General features: G+C 41.5%; 1 protein-coding gene across 6 annotated transcripts in view; it reads right to left on the reverse strand.

The window, feature by feature from the left end:
* Window positions 1–26,573, reverse strand: part of agap1 (ArfGAP with GTPase domain, ankyrin repeat and PH domain 1) — a 194,224-nt gene that overhangs the window by 85,613 nt on the left and 82,038 nt on the right. For 4 of the 6 annotated variants that reach the window (XM_085397803.1, XM_085397801.1, XM_085397799.1 and 1 more), the window contains 6 exons: window positions 20,414–20,472; window positions 19,227–19,314; window positions 13,507–13,521; window positions 11,692–11,777; window positions 11,388–11,529; window positions 7,697–7,831 (listed from right to left, as the gene is read on the reverse strand). In XM_085397803.1, the coding sequence (XP_085253929.1) occupies window positions 7,697–7,831; window positions 11,388–11,529; window positions 11,692–11,777; window positions 13,507–13,521; window positions 19,227–19,314; window positions 20,414–20,472 (525 nt within the window). The remainder of the gene's footprint in view (window positions 1–7,696; window positions 7,832–11,387; window positions 11,530–11,691; window positions 11,778–13,506; window positions 13,522–19,226; window positions 19,315–20,413; window positions 20,473–26,573) is intronic. The other 2 variants (XM_085397804.1, XM_085397800.1) reach the window with 1 other exon arrangement.

Consider the following 26,573-nt stretch of genomic DNA (forward strand, 5'->3'; position numbering starts at 1 on the left):
GTGTTGGATCATTTAACATCTTTAAATTTCTTGTTTTGTTTGAGCAACAGTCCAAAAACGAAACATCTCCAGCTTTTACTAACACCATTTTTTGGAGTTTTCGCTGGTAACGATGTACTGATAGTGACCAGTGGTCAGTTAATGTAGCTCCAGTTAGACTTTTGGCCCTGATCAGAACAAAGTTTGAATCCCAGAGTGAGAAAGTCACAGAGGACTGAGCCTCTCACATGCATGTCAGCGTGTCCGTCCTGCACCTGGCAGGCTGTATATTACTTTAAGTGTTAAGAACAGTTATGATAAGGCTGCGCTAAATATTTAAACTGCACGGTTAATGCAATTTAACTTTATCCATCAATCTCAGTTCTGCTCTGAGAAGCTGCCATTTCTTCTAATGGAAACGTCTCCCCTTTGATCAGATTTATGACGGGGCTGCACCGCCAGCTCACACATAAAGATGAAGGGGAGGGGGGCGGAGCTGACTGCAGCGTTTCACTCTTTACATGTTAAAGTCAAACACCGCAGCTGCTGCAGGTGTGCTATCTGAAGGTGTGGTGCTTCAAGGTCACATTAAAAAAAGAAAAAAGAAAATGCTGAGCCAAATGTCACGAAACTTGTTGGAACGGTGGATCATGGTTGGAGGAAAAAGCCAGGAAATTCTAGTATGAATCCAGATCAGTTTTCCTAAAGTATCAAAACAGGAAATTGACTTTGGTTTGATGTTTGTCAAATGACAAAATTATCTGTTCATGTTTATGTGTTTGTTAGAAGTAAAGCTTTATTCAGGAGTACTTTAACTATTTAAGAACAGCCAAAGGAAGAAACCATTAATGTTCAAATCCAGATGACTTGAGCTCGGGTGGGAGACTTTTTTAATGCTGTTTTTGCAAAGGTTTAAATCCATTTGTTTCAAAGGCTGTAAATGTAATTTTTGGTTTACTCTCTACTTTTATAAACCCTGAATTTTCAAATCTGATGTGCAGCACGTCTGCTGTTGTTTGGATGACAGGAGCTGCATAAAGGTCCAGTGTAAGATAAGCTACTCTAGTATAACCCAAAAATAAAAACTGTGCAGTCGGCTATTTGCAGATTAGTGTGTTTGTGGTGTCAGTGTGTGAATATTTACACACTGGATGTGATTTTTATATCGCAGGAATGTTTCTGAGTGACTGTTTGACAGAGCGTGTGTGGTCATTAAAGCTCGTTAGTGAGCGCTAACGAAGCATCCTCAGTCTGCACTCTGACATGGACCAAAAAGAAGAAGAAGGAGAAGAGGAGGAGGAGGACCCGCGCGTGTGTGTGTGTGTGTGTGTTGGGGTTCACATCGGTGTAATTAGGCTAATTAAATTAGTGCGCTGATGGACGAGGGAGTGCAGGGCTGTCACCCTTGTGCTCCTCCCCCCTCGATCCCTCACACAGAGGTCACCCCCCCTTGCCCCGCCCCTCTCTGACTGGACCAGGCTTCACTTCCCATTACAGCAAATTACATGTTAAACATGTTAAACACACACACATGCATATACACACACACTGAAGCCCAGCAGAAAACAAAGACGACTACAGATCACAGCACAGTTGATTCAACATCATTTCAACTCAGATTTGCGCTAAAATTTAACAGTTTTAATTTAAAAAATGCTAAAAATTTTAACCAATTTTATTTTTTTATTAACAGCATCATTTACAAAATCTTATTATATTTAGGAATAGTTTCATCATGCTAGAAAAAACTTGGAGTTTAAAATGGTTTCTTATATGATTAATGTCCAAATGGTTTTGTGTAATTTTTAGAGCTAAAATGCAGAAGCATAAACAGGTTCCAGCAAAGGTGTGAATGTAATTCTGCATTTTATGAAAGTTAAGTAATTCTGGTTAAAAGACGACATGCAGTTTAAACACAAAGGTTTTTAATCTTTTGGCAGGTTTTTCTAGTACTGACTGGTCCAATGTTTCAATATAACCAAACTCAGGAGGTGAAACATCTGAACTAGAGAAGCTGAAATGTCAAAAACTGACAGGTTCTCTCTCAGATGTGAATACTGTTTGGTTTTTAATGAGGGTAAATCAATTTTAGTAGAACAAAATAACCTATTTAAACATACAAACATAGGTTTGCAGCATTTATGAGAAACATTTTAGCTACTTCCTGACATTACTTAGACACTTTGGTCCAATTTTTTAATAAAACCACATCAGGGAACCTAAATGTTTAACTTGAATGTGAAACTTTTGCTACAAAATTGTTAGAATTGATTTTTTTAAATAAAAATATAAAAGCTGTCAAACTGTTAAAAGTAACTTTTTTCAGCTAAAATGCCCAAAATGAACCAGCTACAGTTCACATGTGATTATTATTGGATCTGTTGGATCATTAACTAATTAGATTCTTACAAGTATCCATATATAATCATACACGATGATATTCTTATGTGTTAAAATTTCAGGTTCATCAAAGCTTCGGTGGGTTGAAATAAAGTAAAATGATGGTTTAACGGCATAAAATACAGAATGAAACCTTCCTCCTCCTCTTCCTCACCCCTCCCTAGCTCAAAAAACGTCATTACAACAAGCGGGCCAATTATGTTTAATGCTAAGTGTTGTGGTCATTCATGCAACTTCCTCATCTCGGTGCCGCCGCTGCGACTCATCAAAGCCTCTATTACATTTAACACACACACACACACACACACACACACACACACACACACACACACACACACACACAAATCAAGTCAAATCAGTGCCAATCAGCATTTCTGCACTGCAAGCTTCTGCCTGTCGCCATGACGCCCCAGCTGACTACGAGGCCGAATATGAGCATTGGGTAATTAAAGCCCCGCCCCCATCTCGACCACTGGGCCAACCGGCCGCGATTGATGGCGTCTGAAAGCGCAGCGAAGGTCACTAAAGCACAATCGATACGCTCAGAAACATCAGCTCCATCATAAAGTGTGACCTCACCCTCCATCGACATGCGTGCAAAATGTCATTTAAATCAGAGAACAAGAAGAAAGTTTGCAGAATCGATCAATAAATAAATGCATCGATCAGCCTCCAATAACAGCTATTACACTGCTGTTTTAAATCAATCAATCAATAACAGATATTTCACAAAAGTAAGAATACGGTGAAGAAAAGTGTATGTAGAGCACAAACATCTCCCACCAAAGTCCATTCAAAACCTTCAGCATTTAAGAAAATCTGCTACGTAGGGTTTTTTTATTTAAGGTTTTTAATATAATATATAATGTAAAGTATTTTTCCTGTGTGATTGATTTTTAAATAATGTGTAAATAATTTTGAAGTATTATTTTTGTATAAATGAAACTTCCTGGTGATAAGATGACGTCTCAACTGGTTTAAGTTAACAACTACATTAAAACAAAGCAACAAATAAAATAAAAAACTATACAAATTTAATGCAAGTAGGTTTCAGACATTATTTGTTCACCAACTTCCTGTTTGTGTGCAGGCTTTTATTTTGTAAACAGGTGAACCAACAGGTGATACTGGGAATCAGCTCGACGGCAGCACGATTGTAGCTCACACAATAAGATAAACATTTACATACACACCATAACGTATAGACAGGGGTGTGTCCAAAGACAAGCCAAAAGGTGCCCCTACCCCATATAAACCCATGATAACAACAACGATAATAATAATAATAATAATAATAATAATAATAATAATAATAATAATAATGTTAGAAATAATAGTAATGATAAAGTCCCCATTGCTGTTTCACGCTCCTGTGTCTTCTTCTCTGTCTCTAAATGGTAAATTATACTTATGTTGTGCTTTTCTACTCCTACTACAAGCGTCATTCACACACACACAAACACACACACATTTATATGAGCGCCTTTTTCTTCCCATAAACACGTTTAACATAACATCCACACACTGACACACATCGGGGCTACTCAGGGTTCAGCATCTTGCTCAACAGCCAGGAATCAAACCACCAACCTTCTTAGCTGACAACCCCACTTGAGCCATCTGTCACACATCTGACCGACACACTGCAGTTAAAGCGGACTCAAATTTAAACCCACAAACACACACACACAGTAAAAATATAAATACCCACTAACACAAACACACGCACGTACTCAGAGCTGCAGGCTGCTGCATCGTTCTGCTGGGTGATTAGAAAACTGATTAATTTGGGATAATGACGAGAAGAATACAAGGAGACAGTGTCTCACACACGCACACACACACAGACACACACACACACAGAGTGGAATAATTAAGAGGATAATAAGGCAGCGTTTAGTGTGGAAAGCTTCCTCCTGGGCCGACCGCACACACACACACACACACACACACACACACACACACACACACACACTGCAGCTCTTCTTCTCTTACAATTAAAAGTCTGCAGTGTTTCGCTCCTCTGAGGATTCGACTGTTTCCTGTGCTCGACACAGCGAGCCTCTGCTGCTGCTGCTGCACTGCCCCCTGCAGGACACACTCAGCAATGACTGCCCACAGATGATGGATGAAGACTTGTGTCTGTTCCTTCTCTGGACATGCTGTCTCATCACACACAGACACACACACACGCTGCACTTTACAGGGACTTCATCCGCCACAGAAAGTAGTCCCCATAGATGAACTGCACTGAGCGTTAAACTATTTCAACCTGATTTGAAGAAGAAGCCGATGATACTTTCTTATATCCTTTACAACATTTTTGTCTGTTTTGAGTTTATTTATTAAAAATAAATGCAAAAGCATGAAATTAAGAGATGTAAGAAATACTCTTAGTTCCCCTGAAATGAGGCGACGCTGCACAGAGGGGATCACCTGCCTCTTTTTCAGCTTAACTTCTGTTTCCGTACAGAAAAGTTTATATATGAGCCAAAGATCTGCGGGAGATATGAAACAAGCAGGTTAAGAGGTGATCATGTCACCTGATGTGATGACTACAAGCTAAAATTTACATATGAAATGCCCTTAAATCAGGGGTGGGAAACTCCAGGCCTCGAGGGCCGGTGTCCCTACAGGTTTTAGATGTATCCTTGAACCAACACAGCTGATTTAAATGGCTAAATGAGCTCCTGCAGTTCTCCAGAGGCCTGGTAACGAACTAATCATGTGATTCAGGTGTGTTGACCCAAGGTGAGATCTAAAACCTGCAGGACACTGGCCCTTGGGGCCTGGAATTGCCCACCCCTGCCTTAAATCATTAGCAGGGCTTTTATTGTTAAAATCTGCATCCAGGATCAAAACAAAGCAATCAAACGCCTTATTTCGTCACGTTCATTCCACCTCAAACCATCGTCAGGTTAGCTCTGGATTCAGCCTCATATCACAGCATGGTTGGTCACCTGTGGGCGGGTCAACACTGAAGAGAACGTCTCTGAAATCCAGAATCAGGAGTTTGAAAATGAAGTGTTTAACATCTGGGCTCCATCTCAGTACATGAAGTTTTCTGCACTAACATGCAGTCTATCTACCTCACCTTGACATATTTTTATTTCTGTGACTTTGATTGCTAAATGTCTGCTTCAGGCTTTGGTTAAGCTGTGAATCATTAAACAATCGTAAAGCGGACGACAGATTTCCCAGCTCTTCGTCGTCATCAGTCAGAGAGCAAACCTGTAACCCTGTAAACCGAGCCTGAGCGGCAGAATCTGATCAGACCCACTCAAAGTGAAACTCAGGTGGACGCGAAAGAAGCCAGAGGCCGTCAGAGTCGCTGCTAATTAACCGCTGAGTCCGTGTCATCCATTTCTCTCTCTAATTACAGCCGTTAACCCCGCGCCTGCCGACCGGTCGCCCGCCCGCCGCTTCATTAACGTCTCTGCTGCCTCTCTTCTTATTAATGTGCTCTCAGAGTGTGAAAAATGAGCCGCAGGGTTTACCATTTGCAATAAGAGAGAGAGAAAAAATTTTTTTCTCCTGAAACCTTTCTGCCGCTTTTTTGTTTGCTCCTGTTGATGATTCAGCTTCACAGATTTGTGTCTTTCTGTCCTAAAACTGTTGCATTCAGAGCGATCAAACATTTGAAAATGCTCCTGTTGAATGTCTGAAAGAGGTTCAGCACTGCAGTCACACAGCACAAAGCAGGATGGGTAAAAGAGTAGCAGCTAAAGGCCTTCATCACTCATTGGTGATGTCAGAAAGCCAAACAAACGATCATCTGGGTGATTCAGTCCAATCAACCAAAGACTTCTCAGTCTTAGGCAGGCCTAAGATTTCTGTTTGGTAAAGGTCCACTCTACTACTGCTGCTGCTGGGACGTAACACAAGCAGTGGTGAAACATAACTGGGTACGCATACTCATGTTGTAGGGCCAAGTTCACAGTTTGGTAAATCTTTGTTGGTGCAGCAGAAATAAATTATGACGTCTTTAGACACTTTCACACATGAACTGGTGGTTTCCAGAAATCCTGTCTCGATGCATCCTCACACTGGAAATAGAAATGAACGTGTTACATGTGGAGAGCGTGCAGGAGGCAGGACAAAAAGCTGAAACCACAGGTGCAGGTGGTTTTTCAAAAACAGCCCTCTTGGCTCCTGCCTGGAACGTCCATTATCAAATGATGTAAGACAACTTCACAAACCCAGAACTGAAACTCAGTAATGAGATGATCATAAGTCTGGACCTCCATAGCACGACCTCTGCCGTGCTTCACGTCTGGGTTCATAAGGCTTCAGTCCAAGGAAGTCCCAAACCATATCAAACATCCAGCAAAAATCAACTCGGGAAGAATTCATGGACACAAAAATTAAATGTGGATGAAGGAGCATCACAAATTTGGGCTTTCAGATCCAATGAATCACCAAGAAATTGCCTCAGACAAAATCACAAACACAAAGAAAATCACGGTCAGGACTCGCATCACAGTTTGGGCCCAGAAAGTCTAATACTCAACCAAACATGTAGCACCAAACGACTTAAGATGGTGGAGGTGGCATCGTAAGTTTGGGCCTTCAGACGCAATGAACCTATGAACCAATACGTGAAGAATGGCCGAGGCAACACTGTAAACTGGGGGCTTCAAACCAAGGAAGACGCCAAACATCAGGGGATATACTTCACAAACCTAAAGCTCAGTTACATTGAGGTTTGAGGCTTCTAATTGGGACTTAACTAAAGATACGTCACTTTTTATGGCTTCTTCCCAGTAACTACACCACAGAATGACTTTGAACAGGGGAAATCCACCCTCAGAAATCACAGGTTGCTCTTGTTCAGTAAAGGTTGTTAAACTGTTTGTCAGTTACGTACGTAACACACTGTGTCTTTGTGTCACTGTGACTTAGACACAGATCAGATCACATATTTATTCACTCATTTAATGCAGATGTGCATGCAGTGTCTGGGTCAGTCAGGACCTTGACGGCTCCGGACACTCTCCTGCTCCTCCTCTTTGTCCTTCCTCCCGCTGTAATGTCTGATTCTTTTATTAATCCCGTTGGGGAATTGTCTCTTTTTGTAGCCCCCCACCTTCCTCCCCCCGCTATGATGAAACTTAATTGCTGTTCGGTTTGAGCTAAATAGCTGAGCGGGTCCATTTAAGTCTTAATTGATGTGTGATTAAGAGCGTTCGAATGGCTCCGGCCGGGACGTTGGAGGAGGAGGAGGGAGTGTGCCGGGGAGGAATGTCACCTTCCCAGAGGACTGGACTCTGGTTTCCCGGTCGTGTTGGACACTTTTCCCTGACAGATGGCTGCTTACCATCCTGGAAGACTCGCTCCACGTTGAGGCCGTAGGTGGCGCAGGTTTCATAGTAGGTGCATCGTTTGAGGTCGTTGGAGAGCTTCCTGGCCCGGGTATCGTCGATCACCCTCGGGTTGGTCGAGCTGATGGCGTCTGAGAGGGAAATGACAAAGAAAGAGCTTGAGTCTAACTTTAAATCCACATTTTACAGTAAAAGAAAGAAACTCAAAGGCACCAATCTATTTTTATTCAGGCGTTTACCCTAATGTAGGTATATAAGGTGTCATAAATATAATAAAAGCCGTAAGACTGACTCAGTCATGTATTTTATTAGATTTCTGGCCTGTAGAATCAGAAGGAACGCCTCCACATCAGCGCTGTGGCTCATGAAGGTGAAAAGAAACAAGAGCCCAGACTTTAACTAGGAAAACTTCAGCAGTACTCTGGCGCCATCTGCTGGTTATGAGAGTAATAAGCACGTTTGGATTAAGCTACTTCCAAGTGCAACAAAATAGGTAGTAACAACAGCTCTAGAGAGGACCGGCTCATGCAAAAATCTGCCAAATAACATCTATTAGTAATATTTGTAATTATTTATACGAGAGTATTTCACTTTAAGGAATGAACGCCTCCATGAACAACACTAGAATTACTTTAAAATGACTCAGATGTCACTGGAGGTGACATGAAGAACCTGTCCTGTGTTTAAAGACGTTTCCTCCTGTTTTAATGTTTGAGGGACCACATGTGTCAAAGTAATTGCTCCTGTTATCACTGTACCTGCCTCTGTTTTATTTAACCTATCTGCTAAAGAATGTAGAACCAACTCTTAGATGTGCTGGCTGTTAAACTCAACATGGGTTCATGTTGGTTTTTTCAGGTGAACACCAGGAAAAAAGGATGACAGAGGCAGGCAGATGTTATACAGGTAACTTTAACTGCGGCTGGAAATGAATATCAGAATGTGGAAGCGGCGTCCTGAGATGATTTCAGTGATTACACAAACACTGGGTCTTTATTGTTGCTCGTTTGTGGAGAATATTTGTGCTCTCTGGTGTTTCTCTCCGCCTGCAGCTTACAGGGACAAACTCAGTGAGACTGTAAATACATTCATACATACAAGATTTCAGCTCAGTAACAGCACAGCAGGACTCTGCTTCAAGAGTCAAGAGTCGTCAACACAGCTAGGCTTTCATTGTTTTTTGGCTGACTCAACAAAACCTAAAACCCCAGCAGGAGATAACAGGTATCATGCTGGTGGTTTTCATCTTTCTTTGCTACCTGCTTCAGGCTCTCTTCCTCAGAAAATCATCCCTATGAGTGCCCCTACACCAATCAGACATGTTAAAACTAGAGATGGACCGATCCGATATTACGTATCGTATCGGTCTGATACTGACCTAAATTACTGGATCAGATATCGGAGAGAAATAAAAAATGTAATCCGATCCAAAGTATCACAAAATCACCTCACAAAACACGCTACTTGGCATAACCCAGCTCAGCGCATCGGAGCAGTATGTGTCACGTGATAGAGCGGCTGTTGTCTGCGAGACCTGTCGGTGGTCTGTTGGAGCATTTGGAGCCTCGCTACATGCTTCCTAACCGCGGCATTTCATCTCAGCGAAAACTATCCCAGAGAAGTAAAACAAGTGGGAAGCGATTTGTCTCGTACTTCAGTTAGAATTAAAAAGTAGACACAAAGCTGGAGTTATTCTGTCTTTGCTGCGCAGTTGCATCCACTTCTCTCATTCACTCCCCCTCCCTCTCCTGTTATTACTTCAAACATGAAACTGATCAATGATCAGCTGATCAGCTTTTCTGTCGCAAGTCCCGTCTTTCTTGTTTGTTTATCGACCACTTTGCGCTAGAAAGAGGAGACCAGCGGATAAACAACAGCAGCACGTTTAAGCTTGATCAGCTGTTGTTAGAATGTATTTAATGCTACTTTCTAGTATCAGCTGATGTTTGCTGGAGCCACAGCTGTAAAAGCTGCTGGTCATGATATGTGTTTGTATATGTGGTGAGAGGGAAACATGAAGATGAAACCAGGAGATGTCCTTACTGAATCATCAGCGCTGAACAGGTGATGGAGAAACAGGTTTACCTTTTAGGTGACATGAATGAGTTGAAGGGAAGTTATGAACTGTTTCTGAGAGACAAATAACACCAGGATCCTTTTTTAGGTAGCTGACAGCTGGTAACTGTGCAGGGGCGGCTCTAGCAAAGTTTTGTCGGGGGCCAGGTAGGGCATTAACAGGGAAAGGGGGGCAAAAAGAAATATTTTTCTTTGTTATGTCATTTAAAAACTTTGAATAAATAATTATCTGAATCTTACAACAAAAGTGGTCATCTGATTAAATGTATAGAAATCCATTATTGCATATAGTAACTAATAAGTCTAATACACACCCTAGTAAGCTATAGTATTTTTTCCTTTGGGAAGAGACCATCTGTGTAGTCTGTAATTCTGTTGAAGAAAGATGTTGAATCTATTTAATTATTGTAGAAAAATAATTGATTTCTGTGCATTTGTTTTACACATGCATTAAATTAAAGGTGATTATTAAGGGCGGACGTTGGTTCCCTAATATTTTTGCTGGGAGTTGGCAACCCTATTAGTTAGGTAGGTAAGTACTCTATAAAAAGCCAGAATAGGGAGGATGGTGTAGGTTTAAATTTATTAGATTGATCAGTGTTGCTGAACTATAAAATGTTTTGGGTGCAGTGTATTTTTTGCATACAGGTATAACAGAATAGCTTCAGTCTCTTGTTTTTTAAAACTTGAGTATAAACTTATACAAAATGCAGCAAGATATTTATTAAAAAAAAAACAGTTTTATTCATTACAAAATGCGCTATATCGGATTCATAACGGTATCGGCAGATATCCAAATTTATGATATCGGAATCGGTATCGTGCCATCTCTAGTTAAAACACATTCTTCCAGCAGAGAACTTATCAAGTTTATTAAAATCATGCTGTAAATAAAAATGTGCTGCTTCCAGATTATTTTAAACCCAAACATAAAATCACCAGGTCAGGAGCAGCATCAGTTACCATGGTGAGCTTTGACTCAACTGTTTATTAATCAGATCATTACTTTATTGGATTAACTGATCCATTAAGAGTAAAACAAATGAAAATGCTGCCTTAAAATGTCCAAACAGAGGAATAACTTTCAGTTCAGACTGATAATAAAGACAAAACTGTAACGACAAAGAATTATTCATGTCCTTTGATGCGCGGATTGGCCAGCGTTCAGCCTAAACACTCTACAAATCTACTGATGTTTTCCTGCTGTGTCTTCTCAGTTTTATGGTTCCTATATCTGGATCTATGTAGAATAACGGCAGTTTGCAGGGCAGACATTTTTTCTAATACTTTTATGAGTGCATAAAATACAAATAAAGAAAAGGAGGAATAAACTTAAAATTAACAGCAGCCACAAAATGCTAATCAGAGGCAATGAAGTCAAGTTTACAGCTGCAATTAGGATTGTGCACCACTAGGTGGTAGCAAAGCTCTAGAAAAGCAGACTGTTCAGAGAGAAAGAGAGAGCTTCCTGCTAGGGACTAAAAATAAACCCCTTCAAGTAGAGTTTTAAACAATACAAAGATTTGGTGTCTATACAGAGGCTAGTGTGTGTGTGTGTGTGTGTGTGTGTGTGTGTGTGTGTGTGTGTGTGTGTGTGTGTGTGTGTAGTACCTTGTGTGCCGACAAGCACCAGCGGCAGGTCAGCGGTGTTCCTGTAGTTGGCGAGGCGGCTGAAGTAGTGATAAACAGTCTGAAAGCTGATCTCGTCCTCCAGACTGAAGACAAAGATGACTGCGTCCACCCATAACGCAAACTGCACACACACACACATACACACACAAACAAGGTTGTAAATCCAAACTTTATTTAAAGCATAAAATCATTATTTCTCACAAATATCAGCCTAACAAAAATGCCGGGCTCTCTGGGCTCACAGTGTTCTCACAGTCCAGTCAGAAGGAGGTGCAGTACCCACCTGTGCTTCCGGGGGGCCTCCTTCATCTCTGATGAGCAGCAGGTGACTCTGACCGTCCACTACAATCTCCTTCTTAAAGCGCCCGCCTGCAGAAAAGACACACAGGTTACTAACAGCGATGCCAGCGGTGGGAGGAGGTCTGATCTACAGGGAGGTGGAGCCGATCATCGATTGATCCGGCTGATCGAGTGTGAGATGATGAACGCTACACAGGAGGGAGGTGATTGGACAGGAAAGTAAACTAATACATATGGGGGGCTGACGGAGATAACCAGCAGCTGAGAGCGAAAAACACTAAGGGTTAAAAAAAAAAAAAAAAAAAAAAACACAAAACGGGGTAAGCCATCTTTTATGTACAGTCTGTGGCTGTGACCACATTTAAGCAATACGGAAGCCTCTCAGTGCCTTACACTGCTCTAAAAACCAGCTTCAAACAGGGTCAAAAATCCAGGGGGGGCAGAAGGAGGAGCTTCCTGCTCCCACCTGATGTTCTGCTGTAACAGGTGCCTGCAGATGACTGAGGACCTGGAACATCTCATCAGGAGCACTGATGATCCGACAGCTTCTGCCTCTTTCTACCGTGAACTCGTGCATTTTGTTGTGCTCTGACCGTTCATCTCCGAGCTTGCTGTTGCTTTAAGAAACTCCACTCTGACACAAATATAAACAGCAGTGTGGCAAGTCACTGTGGGAACGAGCGTCTCTTCCTCAGCATTTACAGGAAGTCACCGGTGTTATTTCGGGCTCTCTCTCTCTCTCTCTCAGCTGGATCAGCTGATCTTGGGATGGCGTGGCCGAGCTAGCGCAGCTGCAGTAATAACACAGTAGATGTTTAGAGAGCGGCGAGCACAGGAAGTGGACATGTTTCCATCACTTGCCCTTTTCTTTACCCTGACGTTAAATATTTGCGTCAAGAGGAGCTGATTTTTGTGAGAGGGGCTGCCTTTCACAATAAAAGCCCTCAAAGCTTCTGAGGAGTGCATCAGCACAACTTATGACAGTGGATGTCGATCTTTTATTTACAGTGTGTGTGTCTGTGGTCATTCTGCGATGAGTCCAGCTTGATAAACTGATTAATACCTTTAACATGTAACTAATGTCTTCACTGATCAATACAGCCATCTAGTCATCTTACTTCTGCACCATTATAGGAACAAACGTACGAAACAGGATCATAAACACAGCTGACTGATCCCCACATGCAATTAAAGTCTCCAGTGTTACGATTTTCTCTTTAATCGGTTAATAGAATCACTTATTGATTCTTTAAAGACAAATAAAAAGTCATAAGTTCATCCTTTGGAGTTTAAACAGGCAGAAAAAGGAAAGTGAACACGGATTTATTACTAAACATGAAAAATGGTTCACTAGTGATCTGAAATTAATCTAAGATCGTTCACCTTTTTTGATCAAGATGGAAGAAAATCAGTGAAGCAGGTGAACATGATGAGGATGGAGACGAGAAAAAATATGATTAGATAATGAGGGGGCGGAGCTACACATTCAGTCGCAGCAGCCAATCGAGTTCAGCTTCAGGTTCAGCAGCTGGAAGCATTAAATAATCCAGATGTTTCAAATCTGACTTGATGAAATTATTTGTACAAACATGTAAAAAAACAAAAAACAAAAATGAAAGATGAAGCAGTTAAATCCCTGGAGACGTGCAGCGTGATGTTTGGCGGTTGTTTGATGACGCGGAGATGAGACGCAGTGCTGAACCCGAGCTGATCTCAACGTGCTGCTGTCTGAACCAATGAGGCGATGGATCGAAGGATAGAGGGATGGACAGGTGAAGGAGAGAGGAAGGATAGTTACCTGCATCCACGTCAGCTATTGTACAAGATCAGCCCCGAAGGAAGAAAGAGAGGAAACAAAAAGCAAAACAACAGCCACAGTTAATGCATGCACAGTCCAATCAGGAGACAGCGAGGAAGGTGTTTGAGAGAGGTTCAAAGAGAGGACACGAGAGAGAAGAAGAAGTAGAAAGAGCAGTAAAGAACAGTACACAGTTTCATTTGCAGTCAGCTGGAGGTCAAAGCAGTGAATAAACAAACACGTAAACACGAGAAAAGCTCTGAGAGGAAGAGGAGGACAGAGGTGAGAGGAAGGATGGACCGCTTTCCTTCATGAGTTTGGGTTCATTTATGTCACTGTCACCACCTCGTTACTGCAGATTTATACAAAGACGCTGAGTCATTAGACATTGCTGAGGTCACATTAATCACTTTCAGCAAACTTGGAGCTGAACGAAGACGTTTGGATTTCTTTGCCATTCTGTAACATGCTGAACGTGTTTTCTCTGTATGAGTAATGATGTGGAAGAGCCAGCGGAGTACAAAGCTTTAACATGCTGCCCCGCCCCAGCATTACACTAAAGATACCTAATGGCAGCAGGAAATCAACCTTAGACTGTTTTCATTATCAACTATGTTTTGGGACCATTTCAGAGTTTTTTCTTTATGTTTTTTCCTAAATGTTTTGCATCTGGACTGTTTCAGATTTACAGTTTACTTAGTTTTCAGTTGTTTGAACTCGACTGTATTTAGAAAGTTTGACTTTCTGAGTTGTGGTTTTGGTGAGTAGATTTTTATTTATTTATGTTTACAAAAAAAAAAAAAAAAAAAAAAGCTTTTTCTGGCTTGACTTTAAGCTGCTTTTAGACTCATTTAAAAACCGACTTCATTCTACATTTTGATTATGGACTATTCAGGGACATGGTTTGGAAGATTTTGGACTTTAGTCCTCTGATTTGGGTCTGTGTTTGAACTGTTTTAGACTTACTGGGGACTTAGTTTTGTGCTGTTTGAGTTATTTGGAACTTGATTTAAGACTTTGATTTTGGACTGTGGGTTGAAATTATTATTAAAATTAGTTTGAGGCCCTTTAAAACTTGCACTTGGATTTGAAATTTTCTGGGAGGTGGCTTTGCAGCATTTGAACTTGATTTGTGACTTACAATCATCTGGTTTTGAATTGTTTTAGACTTACTGGAGATTTAGATTTGGGCTGTTTCAGTTACTACGGGACTTTATTCAAGACTTTGATTTTGGACTCTTTAAGAACTTGATTGGAATCATTTTGGACTGTTTTACATTGACTTTGACTTCGTTTTGTTGTAAATTTTGGACATTTTTCAGTTTGGGATTCTGATTTAGTGATCTGGTTTTTGGACTTACTTTTGTGGTGTTTAACCTTGGGACTTGATTCAAGACTGATTTTTAACTCTTTAGGGGTTTGGATGATTCTGAACTGGGTTTTGGTTTGACTTAAACTTAATTCGGGACTTAGTAAGTTTTGGATTCAATTTTGGAATAAGTTTAGGACTTCTTGTAAATTTTTTAGGTTCAGATTTGGAAATTTTGGGAGGTGATTTAATCTTTGCCTTGTGTGGTGGCCACCATACTCACCTGTCACTGCTTAGATTCCAGTCGGAGACACTAATCCCGTTTGAGATTGCGTCAGGAAAGTTGCCCAGCATAACAATCTGCCAAATTAAACATGCAGAGCGATCCACTGTGGTGACCCCTTGTGGCAAGAGAAAAGTTTTTATGGGCAGGATTAAATCTGAGGTTTTTAAATACACGTGTGTCTTCTATGACTCCTTGATGCTGAGACTCTGTTGACTTCTTGTAGCCGCAGATTGTTTTTCGTGACTGGATGTTCAGAGCTGTACTCCTGCTCCTTCTGGTACGATCACTGAAGAATAAATAATAATGAACTAAACTTTTGGGGTGTCACCTTCTTTTCTGACAAATCGCAGACTGAACCAAAGCTTGCCTCTCCACATGTCTGTGTAAACCTGACAAAAATAATAATAATGACTGTTCTGGAAAGATTGGACTGGAGACTTTGTTGATGCCTCCCAGCGTTTCTTTTTCCGTTAAAGCCACGAGAACAATAGAATCTGTGAATGATGTTTGGCTGCTTGTGAGAGCGGCAGCTCCTCAAACCACAGTCAGCAGCATTAGTTTGGTGGCTGTGGGTGATTTCCCAACCATAGCTCCCCTCTCTCTCCCTGTTGTAATGGATCCCATGTGCTGCTGTACAAACAGTCTCAGTCGGACTTTTTCTCAAACTATCAGTGCTGCTTCTGCAGGATTTCACTCTCTGCAAAGTGTCAGAGTCTTTAGAAATAGAAATAAATCTGGGCATTTCTGACAGTCCTTAAACGCACCACAGAGGTAAATCTGGGCAACCTGCATGTTTTTGAGTCAGCGATGAAGCTTTTTTTCCCTCTGCAGCAGCGAGGCTCCAGCCTGCAGCCTCAGAATAGTTCTGGTCGGTGGCTTCATGGCGCTGCGGTCGCCTCGCCGCTCGCAAGCCACCAACTCCGCTTCCAATCAATCGCCATGGGAATCCAGGCAGCCGGCGTATTTTTAGATCCGAGGAATTTCAAAACAGCTTTCCCCCTTGGGCTGCTTTTATTTCTCTGTGGTTATGCAACGATTTCAGAAAAGCTTTTTATCTCCTTTTTTTTTATTTAATTGGACTTGAATCGCCGCTTCCTCGACGGGCAGTGGTGCCAAGTAATTCGATAAGAGATAAGGGGGAGCCGTTGTTTGAATGTGGTATGTGGACCTGCTCGAAAAGCCGTGTCGTGTTGCTTTTGGCAGCACTGCAGTGTAATTAAGGCGGGAGGCCGCCGGGCATTTAGCAGCACGACACTGAGGAGAACGTCACCACCGTGGAAGACTTTCTCATGTTTTAGCGTGAAGTTATCTGCTCTGGGATTCCCCATCGCCACCAACTCTCTTCCCAGCTGTCTTTGCTCTGCTTGTAGTTTTTTTCTTTTTTGTGCTTTAATGTAGTCCCTGGGGTCCCCTCTTATCAGCTGACCTTTGATCGACCTCTCTGCAGGCGTATTAAATTAAAAAAAATAAACCTCCTCCTCTTCCTGCCTCCCACACTTCGAAGTCTCTCCGCAGAGGGACCAGCAGCTAAAATTGGTCTGCGGGCTGATTTCGGGGTGGGTCCCCACATAACAACATAACAAAAGCAGCAAAGGTTTCTTCTCAAATAAACCATGTTTGATGGTTTTCAAGGCTTTAAATACACAAAGAGGTCGGCAGGGGGTAATTAGCTGCAGCTCCACAGCGGACCCTCAAAAGTAGCCAAAGTACTTCTTTGACTCTGTTCCGTCTGAAGACTTCTGGCTGCAGCATTTTTAATTAGACTGAAAAATTCAAAACGTTCTGCAGAGGTTTTAAAGTAACGGAGTTTCATCTGGTCAGCCAACTTAAAGCTTTTAATGTGAAAGGACAGCAAAAAGAAGGGTATTGAGCACTAACGCAACTAAAACCAAAAACAAGGAAATAGTGAAGAAAATAAAACTTTCTTTAAAAATATGTTAACGTTACTGAGCATAGACACGAGTTTTGAAAATATTTATTGAAATATATTAGACTGATTTTTACTGCTTTTAGACTTTGTTTTGGGGTGTTCGGGACTTATTTTGGGTTCATTAAATTGGACCATGTAAGAACTGATTTCAGACGGAGTTTGGTCATCATTTTAGACGTTTTTAGAGTAATTTGATATTGATATTTGATATACAAATTGATGTCAACGAATTTGGGCCTAATTGTAGACTTGTGTTTGGATTGTGGTTCTGACCTGATTTTTGCCATTTTTTGTTAATTTTGGAAAATGGTTTTGGACTAAAATGTACAGTGAAAAGATTAAGAACAAAAAACCCAAAAAACATTTACAACAATAAAACGTTCAGGCAATCATGGTAAGTAAAAGCAACAAAGAAGAAATTAAACAATAAAAGATCTTGTTTTAAATTCTTTTGTGTTTGTTTGGGGACTTTATGGACCTGGTCTGGGTTATTTAGAGTTTATTTTGGACTTTAATTTATATATTTACTAGTTTTAGACTGTTTTCAGACTTGATTTGAAGCTGTTATAAACTTTTGATTTTGATTTAACTATTGGATTTTCATCCTTTGCATATTCTTCTTTTAGCTCTTTTAAAAACTTTTTAAAAACTTGGTGTCAGGCTTCATAAATATATATTTTTAGTTATGCACGAAGGACCAAAACTGCCAAAATTAAAAAAGAAATAAAAAACACTGATGATAAAAATAAATAACTTGCAAAATAAATATAAAGATGAGTAAACATAAAAGCAGCTGCAAGATGAATTTAAAAGTTCTAAACGTAATGACGTACTTATGTATAAATAAAGACAGATAAATTAAAAAAAAAAGGAAAACAGAAAAAAATAATACATAAGAAAAAAACCCATTTATGTCTCATGTGAAAGACGGCAATCATTTTTAATATTTTTATAGGTGCATTTAATGGCATAATTTGTGTTATTGGCTTGCTTATTTTGGCAAGTTTGGTCCTCCATACATGCCATTGATTTCTTTATACAGGCAGAGGTATCGCCCCTGTTAGTTATCAGAAAGATGCAGTTTTTTTGTTGTTTTTTTCTGAGGGAATAAAGAAGCTTTTTTGCTTCAACTAAACAACTCGAGCTTAAAGCTCCTCACCAGTGGTTTGAACTGTGAGTTCGGTGCACCACCTCTCTGGACAGTAGAAGGATGAATGAATGAAAAGTAAAAGCGCTGCAGCGTCTGTCGGTGTGATTGATAAAGGAAAGTGAGCAGAAAGTGCCTTGGCTGTGCGTGCAGGATCCCTGAGAGGAAACAGCTCATGTGCTGAAATATTAAAGCGGGTTTCGTAAAGTGGGTCTGTGCCTGAGGACCCTGCCGTCCTGTACAGTAACAGTGTGTGTGTGGGCAGCTTTAATATTACATGAGGAATATGGCCGTCCCTGCAGGGCGTGTGAGTTGAGACACCGGAGGAAAGTAGGGCTTCATCTTTTCTCTGAGACAAAAAGTCATCTTTAAAGTTTCATAAGTGATTCTGGGTCAGCCAGCAGAGAAGTTTAACCTTTTGGGTGTTCACTGTTTCTCAGATATTAAGAAACTGAGCGCGATGTTATGCTTAAATCACTTCTTCTTCACTTTTTAAATCCACGCTCACGCCCCAAAGAGGTCAAATTTGTTGGTTTTTCAGTAAGCAGAACAAATATCTAATAAAAGTTTGACTTTTTAATGTCACTTTCTGCTGTTTTCATCTCACTCAGTATTCATTTTCAGTCACTCATTGCTTATATTGATATATTTTCCCTCTAACAGGCTGACAGATCGGCATTAAACCAGCAGATCTGATCATTTAAAGCCTCCTGCGGTGATTCAGCTCCATCTCAAACTCTACAAATGTTTATTTGAACCCAAAAAAAAACCACTTCAGCTTTCTCCCAAAAGTGGAGTGAAATCTCTTTTTAATGCGACTTGGAAAGCTTCTGAGCCTGACTGAGGAGCTTTTTTCGCTCTGCTGGTTAGGCTTGTGCTGTAAGGAGGTTGTTAAATGACGTTTAATCCGCTCATTATTTTCTCCTCTGTGTTTTAGACTGATTCAGTCTGAGAAGGCGGACGACTGCTCTGCCATTTTATTAGAAGAAGAAGAAGAAGAAATAGCTGGTCCAGCCAAACAAAGACAGACATGCTATGATGTTCTTACCCTCTGGTGACTCCTCCTGGACATACGTTCCCGTCAGGTATCTGTGGACCAGCGCTGACTTACCACTGGCCAGATTACCCACAATGCCCTGAGGGGGAGACAGAAGGGAAGTTAGCATCTCCTAAAACATTCAGCAGACTGTAATCACTCCATCAACAGGAACTCATACTGGTTTTAAAAGTTTTCTAGTGTTGCTGGTGAAGATGATATAATTCAAGCACATGGAGCTGTTACTGCTTCTGTGAGTGGACAAACAAATGCTTCAGCAGAAATGAAATATGAATCATAGTTACTCGCAATTTTTTATTTGTTAGGCCCATAATAATCTCAACTTAAATTTTAGTTAAATGAAAATATTGATATTTTACTCTTAAAATATTTATACATTATGTGAATATTTAACTTTTATCTTGAAATTTTAATATTGTGCTATAAAAGCTTTTTTTTTTAGTCCCCAAGTTATATCATAATTTTGACATTTTAGACATAAAATGTAATATTTTACTTTTATCTCTGAGCTTAATATTTTGGTCTTATAGTTTTTATACTTAACGTAAATATTTGACTTTATTTTAACATTTTGCTTTTAAAGTTTGCTTCTCATGGTTGTGATGTATTGTTTTAATTTTGATGTTATAATCTCACAACTTTGACATTTTACTTTCATAATTTTGACATGACCTCATAGTTAATCTCATCTAATCATTTTTACTTTTGAATTACATTTTCAACATGTTTTTAAACTTTTATCTCAAAACATTTAACTTATGAAATTTTAATCTCACAATTTTAACATCCATCATTTATTTTATTTTATTTTATTTAATCTTCAAAGTTAAAATGATCAAAATTGTACATCTGTTTGGTTATCTTCGTGTATTCACTTCTTGTAGTGTCCTAAAGCCTGCAAGTCAGGAATCGTGAGACAGAAGTCCAGGTTGGGTTTTTAGAAGTAACTAAATCTTCAAAATAAAATACTTAGAGCACCTTTACATTGAGTTGCTCCCCTGAACAGCAGCCAATCTCGACATTTAAAAAATAAATCTCTTTAATGTTTCTGTTTGTTGTTTGTTTGTTGGGATTTTTGTTAAGTTTTGGCAGGAAATGATCTCCATAGTGGTATGCCATCCCGCTGAAGCTTGACTCTTGGACAGGTGACCCCCTCCCCTTTAACGCTCTGAACTCACCACTTTGAGCTCGGGCACCGTCCGACTCAGCGTCCACTCCTGACTGTTTACAAACGCATCTGGAAGACACAAAGAAAGGAAAAACACACATTATTAAACTGTGAGGAACATGTGATGCCTTCAGGGAAAAAATGGAATTAAAAATGCCTGATGGAGTAACGAGGCAGCCAATCAGCTCCTCCTCAGTGGTGTCAAGGGTGACAAAGAGGAAGAAGAGGCTTGTTAAGGGTGACAAAGAGGAAGAAGAGGCTTGTTAAAGCTGACAGACGACCAACACCAGGCCAAAAGTCACAGCAGACTGAACACGATAACAGGACACGATCAGAAATACCGTCATGGTACAGAAGAACCATGAAGAACCACAGCTGAGAAAATACAAAGGTTAAAAGCAACCAAAAAATAACACTATATAAAAACGTACAAGTCCATTAAGAGGGAGATCAACTTACATTAATCTATATGTTCTTTAAGCACTTTAATCTTAGAATCAATCAATCAAATGTTAGAATCAGGAAATAAAGACAAAATCAGTAGATGAGAAAATATTTGTATTCTAAATTCTTCTAAAGGTTCCCCACAAAATAACTCCTGCAACCATCTGAGGTGCCGAGTGTCAGAGGTCATGGGAAATGAGGAGGGCGGAGGCCAAATGATGTCAAACCACACACACACACTTGCACTGTGTGTGCGTGTGTGCGTGTGTGTGTGTGTGTTATTGGAGTGCGATAATGTTGGTATTATCAGGGAGGTCGTTTCCACTCACACTGCAGAGACGGCTCTCTAACAAAAACACTCTGTGGTTTTAAAAACAAACACACACACACACACACACACACACACACACACACACACACACACACACACACACACACACACACACACACACACACTTCAAACAGGACAAAACACCAGCAGTGAGAAAACACAGGCCCGTGGACCAAATCTGGGCCCTCCTACTGAAAGAATGTGGCCTCTTACAGAGAGCTGGGTTTGTTTGTTTTCTACAGTCAGCTAAAAACCGTACAGTAAAGGTACTCTAACACACCTTTAAAGTATTCAATATGGAGCTGTAGTTCTTTAAGTTCTGTTATCAAGTAAATAGAAAATGTTTCAAAGCCTCAAACAAACTTTACTGGATAAGATACAACAAATAAAATCAAAATATTTAAAGTCACATTTCAACTCATATTGAAATCACAAAATTGGGACATTTTAATTTCATCTATATTGAAACTTAGTCATAATTGGCATTTCAATCTAAAAATATTTCTATTTATACAACTTAATTTCAATACTTTGACATTAACATGTCTGTGGTCACATATGGGGAATCTCTTCAGTCTGCATAGAGATGTGCGACCTTTAACCTCTGAGTTTATCATTAAAGAAGCTGTATTTCAGTAACTGCTGATGAACGCCTTTCATAAAAAAGAAAACGTGAGGCGTCCAGATGTTTTCTGTAGTCGTCATCCCACCGCAGGCTCCTTTAAAACTGCTGGACTCTGAGACACCTCGGGCTTGCCGTTAAGTAGGCCAGTGGGCCAGAGCCACTTAGAGCCTCCAGCCCCTCTTTACTAATTCATCTGCAGCAATCTGTGTCAGCCTGCAGACCCTCAGACTACAAAGTACTGACAGGAAGTGCTAAAAGCCCCATGAAACACTGGTTTTCTAACGCATTGATACCTGAGACTCACACTGACAGTTTTCGTGCAGAGTGTGCGATGCTCCCTATGGAGGAAAAAGACTGACAGAAAACTAATAAATATCTCAATAAATTTATTTTCTTTTGATTCAGCTGGTTTCTGATGTTTTAATGTAGTTTCTTTTTTACATTTTTGTCTCAATTCTGAATTTTAACCTCCTAGGACCTGGCATCCTCCTAGGCCACCTGGCATCCTCCTAGGGCCTTCAAATCCAGAGACAAAGAGGAGTTGAAAAGGGTGCAGAGAGAGCTGAGGGGACTGATAAGGAATGGGAAGGAGAGCTACAGGCAGAAGATGGAGAACCAGCTTCAACAAAACAACGTTGGTGAAGTCTGGAGAGGCCTCAGAACCATCTCGGGCCACAAACAGCAGAACTCTCTGCCTGGGAGGGATGTGAGATGGGCAAATGAACTGAATCATTTCTTCAACAGATTTGATTCAGCCATGAGGCAGTCTGCAACATCGGCTGCAGACTCACCCACCCCCACTGCTGCTGTTCCACCTCAGACACTTCACACCTCCTCTATTCACCCTGCTCACTCCCCCCCACCCCCAACTGTAGCATCCAATACACACTCAACACAAGGCTCCAGCCTGTCTCTCTCAACCACCCAGGTTAGGAGGGAACTGAGGAGGATTAATGGCAAGAAGGCAGCGGGTCCAGATGGCATCAGCTCGAGGGTCGTCAGGTCCTGCGCGGACCAACTGTGTGGGGTGATGGAGCACCTCTTCAACCTGAGCCTGAGGTTGGGAAGAGTCCCACAGCTCTGGAAAACCTCCTGTGTTGTACCAGTGCCAAAGACTTCACGCCCCAAGGACCTCAACAGCTACAGGCCGGTGGCTCTGACATCCCACCTGATGAAGACCCTGGAGCGGTTGGTCCTGGCTCAGCTTCGGCGCCTAATAAGCTCATCACTGGACCCACTTCAGTTTGCCTACCAGCCTGGCATTGGAGCGGATGATGCCGTCATTCACCTCCTACATCGTTCCCTCGCTCACCTGGAGACCGCTGGAAGCACTGTGAGAATCATGTTCTTTGATTTCTCCAGTGCCTTCAACACTATTCTTCCCTCGGTTCTAAAGGACAAGCTGGTGAACTCTGGAGTGGACCATCACCTCACTACCTGGATCCTGGACTACCTCACCGACCGACCACAGTATGTGAGGACTCAGGGCTGTGTGTCGGACAGGGTCGTCTGCAGTACGGGGGCCCCACAGGGAACGGTTCTGGCTCCGTTCCTCTTCACCATCTACACTGCAGACTTCTCCCACAATTCCACCCAGTGCTTCCTGCAGAAGTTCTCTGATGACTCTGCAATAGTCGGCCTCATCACTGATGGGGACGACAAGGAGTACAGAGGTCTGACCCAAGACTTTGTGGACTGGTGCCAGCAGAACTACCTCCAGATCAACGCCAGTAAAACCAAGGAACTGGTGGTAGACTTCCGCAGGCACAAGCATTCTCCACTGCAACCACTGAACATCCAAGGTATGGACATTGAGGCTGTGGACAGCTACAGGTACCTTGGTGTTCATCTGAACAATAGACTGGACTGGACTCATAACTCAGACGCCCTCTACAGGAAAGGGCAGAGCAGGCTGTACCTGCTGCGGAGACTCAGGTCGTTTGGGGTGGAGGGCCCACTCCTGAAGACCTTCTATGACTCTGTTGTGGCTTCTGCTATCTTTTATGGTGTGGTCTGCTAGGGGCGGCAGCATCTCTGCTGGGGACAGGAAGAGACTGAACAGGGTGATCCGAAGGGCCAGCTCTGTTCTAGGATGCCCTCTGGACCCAGTGGAGGTGGTGAGTGACAGGAGAACGGCGGCTAAGCTGTCATCCCTGTTGGACAACATCTCCCACCCCATGCAGCAGACTGTGACAGCACTGAGCAGCTCCTTCAGTGGGAGACTGCGGCACCCACGGTGTGGGACGGAGAGATTTCGCAGGTCTTTCCTCCCCACTGCTGTCAGACTCCATAATAAAGACTAACTGATCAAGCACACACATCCATACATATGCAATAATACTAAGTGCAATAATCCTTTCTGTCATCGTTGTATTTTTACTCAGTTGTATATAGTATTTGTATTTGTATTCTATTTTTATCTTATTGTATATTTATTTTATTTTATTCTACTGTATATAGTATTTTATTCTATTCTGTACAGTTGTGTACTGTATTTATTCTTATTGTATTCTAATTTTTGCCTCATAACTTTTGCACTGTCCACTTCCTGCTGTGACAAAACAAATTTCCCACGTGTGGGACTAATAAAGGTTATCTTATCTTATCTTATCTTATCTTATCCACATATGTGGACAGCACGTTTTCGGTTGTCTAGACCAAAATACTTAATTTTTCTCTACAAGGGCCTGATGTCCACTAACGAGGACATTATACTGCCACTGTTCTAACGAAATTTAAAACTAATGTCCTCATATGTGGATCTCATTTTTCTCAGAAACAAAAATTAGGCAACAAGCAAAAATCTGGTAATTCTTTGTTTTTACATTTATCAGGTCCCAATCAGCCTAAATAGCAAAGAAAAATTAAAAATGCATGCCATGATAGAGTTCGGGTGTTAGGAGGTTAATCTCCTCATTTTAGCTTAAAAACCACTGACTTTCCACCACACAGCATCCTGACTGCTCCTCTTTCCTCCCTTTAATGAGCCCAAACTGCTGCTGCCAACATCTCATCTGTCTGGAAACCATCCAGAGAGGAGCGTCTCGATTGGTTGGCGGGCACACAGAGGGGGACATTGTTCACCCACTCAACAAACGGCGGCCTGTGTCGGGGCCGACCCCTCCCTCCCTGCCAGGCAGGATGTTGACCCAGCTGCTTCCTGTTTTCCATCACAGCCCTCCAGTTCCCCTCTGCTGGTTCCCAGTATGATGCACCAGCAAAGCGAGGAGATGGTTAGCGGCTGACGAAGCATCAGCTGGTGGTTGAACTGGGAGGTGAGGCCGGGTTTAAAGGAAGAAATACGACAGCTTCAGGCTGCACTGATCTACCTTTGGAGCTGATTTGGGACTTTTTTTTATGCCTGAGAAGACCACTGACTAACATCTGCACAGTGATGATGCTTTTTCGTGTTTTGTGATGACCGCCCTTAGCTACGATCTGGTATTTTTAGTCTACTTCCAGGCTGCCGAGGGGTCATCACAGAAACAGAAACACAAATGTCGACTGAAAGAATCTGTGCTGCAAGAAGAGGGAAAGTCCAGATGAGATGAAGCGAAAGCATCTGGGAGCGCGTGGGAGGAACACCTGAACTCAATCAATCCGTCAACGTGTCGTATTTACGAGGCTGAGAGGAAGAGGGAGACAGAGGGCCTGTGGGTGGATGATACGACTCCATCACGGCCTGACTACATGAAGGCGGAATCTCCAAAATTAGGTCATGAGTTAGAAACCCAACACACCTCCTTTCCTCCACTACAGCTTCACGCTCAATAAAAGCAAACATCCACTAAGTGATTTATTGTTTACCCACTTAAAGGCAGAGTGAAAGGTTTATACCACCACAGGACACTTTTTTTTGTTCTTTTTCTGATGTAGCAAGTCGAAATTCTTGATTTCCAAGACTCTCAAACATTCTGAGATTAGAAAGTTAAAATGATCAGATGAAGGTAGAATCATAAGGTAAAGTAAAAAATCTGAGATTAAATTGTCAAAATTATGAGATGGGTTCATCACTTATTCTGATTACTGATTACAAAGTACTCCAGATTATGGAGTATGAAAGACTTCACTCATTTCAAGACCACACTTTAAAAAGGAAAGCCTTTTAACATGTAATGGTAATGTAATGATGGTAATAGGCCTGGGCTATATCATACCGTTCACGGTAATACTGGTGTAATGTTGGAGAAACAATAAGAAAATGAAATATCGCGATAGAATATGGGTAAAGCGCGCATGCACAGTGCCTTTGTTTTCCTAGGCACATGGCGGCGACGCAGAATGAGAAGGGCGAAAGCGGATCGTTGAATGAAACAGATGAACCAGAATTGGTTTGTGAAAATGCTGCAACTTCAGTGGTGCGGAACTGGTTTAGCTTTCATCCATCAGAAAAACAACAAAGCACTATTTTTGGTAGCGCATGCTAGCGGGCCGTCGTTATTACCGTGCTTTTTGGAAAATACGGCACACTTAAAATCAATCCTTTGATTTTTCTGAAAATCGACAGTGTCCCTTATAATCCCGTGTGCCTTATGTATGAAGTCTGGTTGTGTTTACTGACCTCGAAACGATTTTATGTCGTACACGGCGCTCGAAAATCTGTCAGATGTTTTAGTACGACTTTGCTAAGCTACGAAGCCGCACCGCTTGATGGCTTGTCAGAGCATTACGGCTATCGTAGGCAGGAGCCTCGCAGAGTGATCCGTACTGTGCTTCAACATAATATTACCGTATTGTGTGTGTATAACCTCTTTTTAAGTTTTGTGGATA

The sequence above is a fragment of the Rhamphochromis longiceps genome, linkage group LG23, assembly GCF_057381845.1.
Source record: "Rhamphochromis longiceps isolate RC_006_pf linkage group LG23, R_longiceps_female_GT1.1, whole genome shotgun sequence".
NCBI lineage: Eukaryota > Metazoa > Chordata > Actinopteri > Cichliformes > Cichlidae > Rhamphochromis > Rhamphochromis longiceps.